Below are 8,898 nucleotides of genomic sequence, written 5' to 3'. Positions count from 1 at the left end.
GTCGCTAGCCGGTCGGCTAGCCTAACCATTGCAGTAGGCCAATCCGAAATCGGCGAAAAAAGTGGCGTGGGCTAGCCGATCGCCTCGCGCTGGCCGCCATTGTGGCGACCCGATCGGCCAGCGCCCTTTTTCGATTTTTTTTGAAAACCTATATAAACGCAATTTTAGTTTCATTTTCATTTGCACCACTTGTTTTAACGAGTTTTTTCTCTCTCTAAATTTACGTACAAGAGCATCATCGAGCGATGAGTAACGCGGGTGGTAGCAAAGTGGTGGTAGTGGTGGGGATGCCGAGGAGTACGAACGGAGGATGAACGAGGCTATGGAGGACTGCACGGCGATAGTTTTTTTTCTTTATTATGTTATTTTTTTCTATGTACCTTTTGTTAATGCAATTAATGAATTTTCCGTATATGTCTCGTAAATTTAATTCCGTAATTTAATCGTAATTTTAATTCCGTAAATGTAGTATTTTTTGAATTATTTTATTGCGGGCTTCGCCTACAATGTGCAGCCTAAATCGATGTGACATGTGAATTTTTAGTACTGACGTGGCGGGTGAGAGAGAGTGACTAACCTATGACCAGCCTAAAGACATTGTGATGCTCTTAAACTTCCCATTTATACATAGGTCTATGCGCGGGCGGGGCTTGGATAGTCTTGTCATCCAACACCAAAAGTCAAAGATCTTAGCAGACGAAAACCAAAATTCATATCATCAATATTGCTATCAACACGCCTTGATAATTACGCTAATCATACCTTCAAATGTGTCATCAGAAATGTCCAAAGCCTCTTTTAATGGCATTTTCAATAATATTTTATGTAAACTACAAAGTAAAGATTTGAATTGAAAAAGGAAATATACAGCCAATTACTTGAAACCTACATGTAATTCTATTGTTTCAAAAAGAAAAATATACAGCCAATTACATTGAAATCTCTATGTAGTTCTATTGTTTCAAAAAAAGCTATAGGGACTAATTTTAACTTATGTCACGTGAAAAAAACTCTCATTTTGTACTCAATTACAAACCACATTCACCAATAATCATTACAAGAACACCTCCCATCCTTGATGTGATGAAACCTATTCGAATCCCTCACCACAATCTCTCTCCCAGTCGCCACTGATGCATACTTCATCGCAGCATGACAGTCTCCACACACTCGAAGATTCTTAAAGATTCTAATCGGCTTAGCTTTGCCTGTGCTTATAAGCCCATACGCCAAAGCTATCTTCTCACTATGCTGAAACAAATACCTCTCCTTCTCTCCCTCCTCCACTTCATGCATCACAAATCTGGTATCCGGAACATATCCCATCCCCTTTATCTCCACCACCAGCCTCTCCAGTTCCCCATATATCTCCCTCGCCTCCGGGTGCTTCGTGTCCCCAACGTAGAACTTATGCACGCTGTTCGCAGTCTCAATCCAGCTGCACCCGGCTTCCTTCACCACATTCCTCTCCTTCATCCCTTTCCTGATCTTCGCCACGTCCTCCCATTGCCCAGCCGAGGCGTACAAGTTCGACAGCAGGACGTGCGCTGCGGGGTCGCTTGGGTCTTGCTCGATGATCATGTCAGCAGCGCGCCTGCCAAGGTCAGTGTCGCCATGGACGCTGCAAGCACCGAGCAGCGTGCGCCAGACTAGGGCGTCGGGAGGGAAAGGCATTGATTCGATGAACTCCATAGCTTCGTTTAGAAACCCTGATCTTCCTAATACGTCGACCATGCACGCGTAGTGCTCCATTCTCGGCCTTATCCCGTGCTCTTTCAACATTGAGTCGAAATGCCTCCGCCCCTCGTCCACCAGACCTGCATGACTACAAGCCGACAACACAGCAACGAAGGTGACCTCGTTCGGTTTCACACCAAAATCAAGCATTTGCTTGAACAGATCCAGAGCTCGTCTTGCAAGTCCGTGTTTAGCAAAGCCTGTGATTATGGAAGTCCAAGATATCACATTTCGAACTCCCATTTCTTCGAAAACTTGAAATCCAGCTTCTATGTCGCCACACCTCGTGTACATAGAGATCAGAGCATTGCAGACGCATAAATTGGTCGCGAACCCTGCTTTAACCAAACGAGCGTGTATTTGCTCGCCTTTCCCGACTGCCCCAATGCTCGCAGCACCACTCAAGAGACTAGCAAATGTGAAAGCATCAGCACCAACACCTTCATCTCCAATTTGGTTAAACACCTCCCCAGAGCCTAAATTTCTAGCGTAACCATCAGCTAATGCGTTAAACGAAACCAAATTCTTTTCGAATAAGAACTCAAAAGCTTTCCTTGCATCTTCCATCATATCCATCTTGGCATACATGCTGATCAGAGAGTTTCCAACACAATTAACCTCTGCAAGGCTCGATTTAATGGCTTGACCGTGAATCTGTTCGCCTAACCTCGGATTGAAAAGATTCCCACACGCCTTCAACAGACTAGCAAAAGTGAAGTGATTCGGTTTAACTCTCCCCTCTGTTATCATCCTAGAATACAATTCAATTGCTTCAACATCACACCCTCCTTTCTGCACGTACCCCGTGATAATGGCAGTCCACGACATCACATTATGCTCCGCCATTCTGTCAAAAACCTTTCTTGACTCATCCATGGATCCATTAACCGTAGATTTCGCATACATATCAACCAAACTACACCCAACACAGACATCCGAAGTCAGCCCTGTTTTAACTACCCAGCTATGCAACTGTCGCCCAATGTCCAACGATCCCACCTCCGAGCAAGCCGATAAAACGCTACTAAACGTAAACCTATCTGGCATATACCCCTCAATCAACATATCCGAAAACAACTCAATCGCATCCATTGAATCACCCATTTGCATAAACCTCGTGATCATCAAGGTCCAAGAAACAGAGTTTCTCTCAGGCATTTCATCGAACACTTTCTTCGCAGACTCCAAATCCCCAAATCCCTTCCCAAACAAATCAATCAAAGCACAACCAACGCAAACATCGGACTCAAAGTAGCCACTCTTCACCACAAATCCAAAAATCACTAACCCAATCCACGCACACTCCCGATTCGAGCAAGCCCTAATCGCGGCGGAGAAGCAAAACTGATTCGGCCGCTCCCCAAACTCCACCATCTCAAAAAACAAAGCAATCGCCTCCGAATTCAATCCGCTGTGAGCGTATCCCGAAATCATAGCACTCCAGGAGACCAAATCCCTGGCTCCTCCGCGCATGGAGGCGAATATCTCCTCCGCTTTTTTCCAGTCGCCGCATTTGGAATAGAGACTGATGAGGGAGTTGAGGACGATGTGGTCGAGCTGGATTCCGGAATTTTGTAGCTTGGAGTGGAGGGCTCGGCCGAGGTCGAAGCTGCGGGTGCGGATGCAGGATTTGAGGAGGACGGAGTAGGTGGTGAGATCGGGGGAGAGATTGGAGCGGGACATGAGATCGAGGGCGGAGATTGCTTCGTGGAGGCGGCCGGCGTCGGCATGGCGGATGATGCGGCTCTTGAGTGACTCGAAGGTGATGGTGTCGGGAGGTTTTGGGGTGGTGGAGGTTTGACGGCGGGAGTGGTGGTGGTGATTGGGTTTGAGCGGAGGAGAGGCGGTGGATGTTAGAGAGAGCCTTATCATTCTCTCCTCCCGCTTACGGTTGTTTACTGTTCATTCTCAGCGTTCTATAACTTAACTCTATTTCAAGTCTCAACCAAATTAAAATTTAAAATTTGTTAAACATTGTTTTTTTTAGGGGATAAACGGTTCTCGGTTATTCGGTCAAACGAGAATCTAATCAAAATCGATCGGTTATCGGTTCAGCAAAAATCGAAATTAAAGGTGTTTGGAGCGATTAGCGGTTAGAACTGATAACCGCAATCAAATTTAATTTTAAATATAATTCTATTTTTAATTATAATTTCGGTACAAAGTTAATTCTGAATTCTTTGTTATATGTATCAAAAAGTCAAGAAAAAATTACATTAATATTTAATTGAATATTTTTAAATTTTCAAATATGCATAAATTATGTATTTTATACTAGTATTAGTTTTCAATAGTTTGAATTTTTGAGAGTGTATTATTTTTGTTATTTGTCAATAAGTAAAATTTATAAGTTTTACGCATTAATAATTAAAATAGCATCATTTAACTTTGAAGTTGAAAATTATGTTTTTGTTGGGTGAAATCAAGCACTTGATTATGTATACATTGTTCAAGTATTGTAAGATGAATTATGAACATCATGAAAATTAAGCACTTGATTATTGGTTTTTTTTTTTAAACTTTTGTTGGGTGAAAAATTGATATCAAGTTCTCGATTATTAGGTGAAAACTTGATGTATTATTTGGTTCTTAATCTATTAGTATTATTTTAGTTTTTATTGGAATTAAAATTTTATTTCAGTCCAATTTGGTTAGTATTGTAATCGATCGGTTCTAACCGAGTCGGTTAGTGTAGTAACCGAACTAGAGTTTGGTTCGGTTCCAATTAGTTTTTCTACTATTTTTTCTGGCCGCTTAACCAACAAGTCGGTTTGGTTATTAACCGAACCGACCGTTTACTCAGCCCTAGTCTTTTGGTTCGATTTGGTTTAAACTTTTGGTTAACTTAGGTTTTTCGCCCGGTTTGGTTCGGATAAAAATCGAAAAACTGAAAAATTGATTTTTTTTAATGCTCCATTCGTCCCCTAAAAATAAAAACTTTTTAAATGACATGGGTTTTAATGCAAAAATTGGTAAAGTTAGAAAGAGATAGAAAGAAAATTGTGTTAGTGAAAAATGGATCTCGCCTCATGAGAAAAAAAAAGAAATTTCTTAAATAGAAAGTTACTATTTTTAGGGAACGAACCAAAAAGGAAATAATTTCTATTTTTAGAGGACAAAGGGAGTACTCCTATATTCCATATAATATATTATACCTAAACATAAACTTTATTTTTGTTGATTTATATTAATAAATGCAATATTTAGATTTTATAAATATTTTATTTTTTTGGATACGTTAATTGGTCGATACGATATATTTTTGTGATAATTATAGAGAATTAATTTTTGAATTTTTAATATTTTTGGATAAACTAAGGTTGTTTACTATTCTTCTACGCGTTTTATACTTACTTCGTCATTTAAATAATAAAGACTTTGTGGACGACACGAATTTTACTCTAGGCAGTAAATGCGATATGAATCATCTACGTCACGAGGTCTTTACTCCACCAAAAAAGAGTAAGATAGAAAGTGCACGGTTGGCAATTTTTGATCCGACACGAATCCGCACGAAGTTAACCCGACACGAACACGCACGTTTAGGATTTGGATCCTTATAGGGTCGACCCAATAAGAACCCGAAAATTTTGGGTTGGGTTGGGTCGGATTTGGGTCGGGTTGGGTTATCCGTTAAGAAAAAAAATAATTATTTTGATTATTTATATTAATTTAAATAATATATTAAATTTTAATTTTAATTATTTCTATTAATTAAAAATATTATAATTATAATTATAATTATTTTATTAATTAAAAAAAATTATAATTATAATTTTATTAGTAAAAATATGATTAATACTATTATTAATTATTTTTTATGATTAAAAAATATTACTGCATACTTAAATTTTATTAAAAAATAATTATTTTAACTTTATTAGTTAGATTTAATTTTAATATACTTTAGTTTTATTATTTGGATTTAAAAATTATTTAAATTAATTATTTTAATTTTGTAATATCTTATTTATCGTGTAATATCAAATTTTAATTATATAATATCATATGTCGATCGTTATCGTATAGCGTTTATATTGTGTAGCAACTTACTATCATTAAAAGATGATCGATATTTTTTTGGATGACATGAAATCCGCACGAATCCGGCACGAATCCGACACGAATCTGTTTGGGTTGAACCCGATAAGAACACGATGATTTGGGTTGGGTTGGGTTGGGTTTGGATCCGATAAGATTGGGTCGTTATTGGGTTGACCCGATAGCGACCCAATCCGCACGATTTGCCAGCCCTATGCACAACATGCTTCATAATCAAAGATGAAAACAGAAGACTGTGTAGACTGTAGACATTCATAACACTAATTGTTACTCGTACTCTACTTAATAATAAGCTTATACAACAAATACAACAAATCCTTATGTGCATATTACTAATGTAGCTTATACAACAAATAAAACAAATCCTTATGTGCATATTACTAATGTAGACTGCTTATGCAAACTTGATCACTCTTGCACAGTGATCTCCACACTGGGAAAAGAATCATCATGGTGTGGAAATGACACATAATCAGACGAACATGTAGTTCCTGTTTGATCCACATTTGCTACTGTCTGCGTTGACTGAGATGGATATTCAGGAATCCGTAGATGCTCAACATCTCCTTCCAACATTTTCAACACTTCATTCATCGAAGGACGATCACCTGGATTCATTTGTATGCACCACAATGCAACTATTGTCATCTTTCGACAAACTTCCCTCGTGCCGTCATTTTTATCAACACATGCAATTTCAGTATAGTCCTTGCCTTGGTTGATGTGATCATATATCCAATACGGAAAATACTTGCTAGAACTATCATTGTTTCCAACCAAATCTCTCTTTAAGCCAACTATGTCCATTAGCATCATTCCAAAACTATACACATCAGCTTTGTATGAGATTGTGCCAATGCCTCTGTTGATCAATTCCGGAGCAACATAGCCTATGGTACCTCTGGCTGCGGTCAAGGTCACACTGTTCTTTTCTTTGGAGAAATATTTCGCAAGCCCAAAATCTGATACTTTTGGGATGAAGTTATCATTGAGAAGCACATTGTGAGGTTTGATGTCAAAATGCAGAATCTGGATGTCACAACCTCGGTGCAAATACTCAATCCCTCGAGCCACTCCCGCTGCAATCTCAAATTTCTTAGCCCAATTCAAAGAATTCATTTTCTCTTGATTGAATAGGTACTTGTCCAAGGAACCATTTGACATGAAATCAAACACAAGGGCACGTTTGGATCCGTGTGCACAGTATCCAACAAGTTTCACCACATTGACATGGTGGATCCTTCCAATAGTTGCAATTTCATTCATGAAGTCATGCTCATTTCCTCCTAAATTTCTTAGCATTTTTACTGCTACTTTATTTCCACTTCGGAGTTTTCCTTTGTAAACATCACCATAGCCTCCTTGGCCTAGTTTCTCTCCAAAACCTTTGGTCATCCTTTTAATGTCCGAGTAGGAGTATCTAATTGCAGTGAGTTTGTTATTGCTTTGCAGGAAGCGTTCTATTTCCTTCATACACGGACAAATGCCTTCTACGATATTTGATGATAAAAAACAACAAAGCCAAAGGAAAAATGACGAATTTTGTTGCACAGAAGTGGCCTGTGATGAAAAGAAAAAAAGAAAAAGAAAAGAAAAATAGGGTTGCTCAAATGTTTTTTTTTTTTTTGCACTAGAACCATGCATGCAAAATTATTCGATTTAAGTGATACATATGGAATATATAAAATATACCATTATTTCAGAAAATTTTGTGAGGGTTATTCGATGCAGTGCATTTAGTATGATATTGTCCATTTCTATTAAAACCTTCAACGGTTTTATTTTTTGGGACACTTCCCAAAAGAATTGTTACTAATGGAGTACAGGTTGCAGTGCATTTATATATTGCTTCCTCATTTTCTAATTCTCCAATGTAAAATGGTAAACAAATTTTATATTCCCACCATTCTATAATACGAGTCTATTTAGTGTGGACATGTGTTCTAAGAAACGTAAAAAATAGTGGATTAGAAAAGTTAGTGAAATATGGTGCCAATTTTTTTTATATTAATTTTATAATAAAATGTGAGTGGGGTGAGTTAGTGCAATGTGAAACCTATTTACCATACACAAAAAAGAGAACCTAAAATGATGTACTATATATCTCCTCTATTTTTTTCTACTATCGTCGTCGTCGTCGTCGTCGTCATCATCATCATCATCATCATCATCATCATCATCATCATCATCATCATCATCATCATCATCATCATCATCATCATTATTATTATCGTCGTCGTCGTCGTCGTCGTTGTCGTCGTCGTCATAATAATTATTATTTAATTTATTTTTTTTAATGTAAATGATGACTCATTCTTAGTTATAGTTATAGTTTTAATTATATTTAATTATAATTATATTATTATAACACTAATACTACTACTACTATTAATAATTAATATTTAATTTATTTTTAATGTAATTCAAATTATGACCCATTCTTAATTATATTTATAGTTTTAATTCTAATTAATTATAATTATATTATTATAACACAAATAATTCGTAATTAATAAATAATTGTAATAAACTTATTTAAAATATGAATGATAATATTAAATAATAATAATAATTGTTATTATTTTATATTATTAATGACTTCAATATAATTTCAATAAAATTTAAAATTATGAATCATATTTATAATAATATAGAATGATTGAATATTTTTAATTAGGTGTTTTAGTCCTAAAATGAAATAAAATAATAAAATTAAAGAATATTGATTTAATTAGTTTAAACAATTGATTTAATTAGGTATTTTGTCCTTAGTTTATATTATGAATGTCAATTAGCTGTATGTATAAAATACTAAAAGAAAGAAGAAAGGGAAGAAAAAAGAATTAAGAGAAAATAGAAACTAAGAAGAAAAAGGAAAGAAGAAAAGTAAAAAAAAGAGAAATTTCATTTTTGGATATACCCTCTATGACTCAAATATCAAATGTTTGGTACCTAAAGTTATTTTTGTCACGAGGTCCCAAAAACGATATAAAACAAAGATCATGTACCATTTTCGTGCGAAAGTGAAAGATTAGGAATGCTATTTATATAGTTCACTCTAAAATAAAAGCGCACCTGTGGCTAGTCCAATACTGTAAG

The 8,898-nt window shown here is 36.3% G+C and overlaps 2 protein-coding genes across 2 annotated transcripts; both read right to left on the bottom strand.

The window, feature by feature from the left end:
• Positions 1-874: 874 nt before the first annotated feature.
• Positions 875-3,632, bottom strand: LOC125198285 (pentatricopeptide repeat-containing protein At3g49170, chloroplastic-like). Its single transcript, XM_048096663.1, has one exon. It carries the CDS (start codon positions 3,607-3,609, stop codon positions 1,042-1,044), a length of 2,568 nt encoding a protein of 855 aa, XP_047952620.1. The 5' UTR covers positions 3,610-3,632; the 3' UTR covers positions 875-1,041.
• A 2,575-nt stretch (positions 3,633-6,207) lies between these two features.
• Positions 6,208-7,194, bottom strand: LOC125198284 (rust resistance kinase Lr10-like). Its single transcript, XM_048096662.1, has one exon. It carries the CDS (start codon positions 7,192-7,194, stop codon positions 6,208-6,210), a length of 987 nt encoding a protein of 328 aa, XP_047952619.1.
• Positions 7,195-8,898: the final 1,704 nt, after the last annotated feature.

Source organism: Salvia hispanica, unplaced genomic scaffold (genome assembly GCF_023119035.1).
Source record: "Salvia hispanica cultivar TCC Black 2014 unplaced genomic scaffold, UniMelb_Shisp_WGS_1.0 HiC_scaffold_1344, whole genome shotgun sequence".
NCBI lineage: Eukaryota > Viridiplantae > Streptophyta > Magnoliopsida > Lamiales > Lamiaceae > Salvia > Salvia hispanica.
Note: the sequence above shows the minus strand (reverse complement) of the source record. Positions and strands in the feature narration are given on the sequence as shown.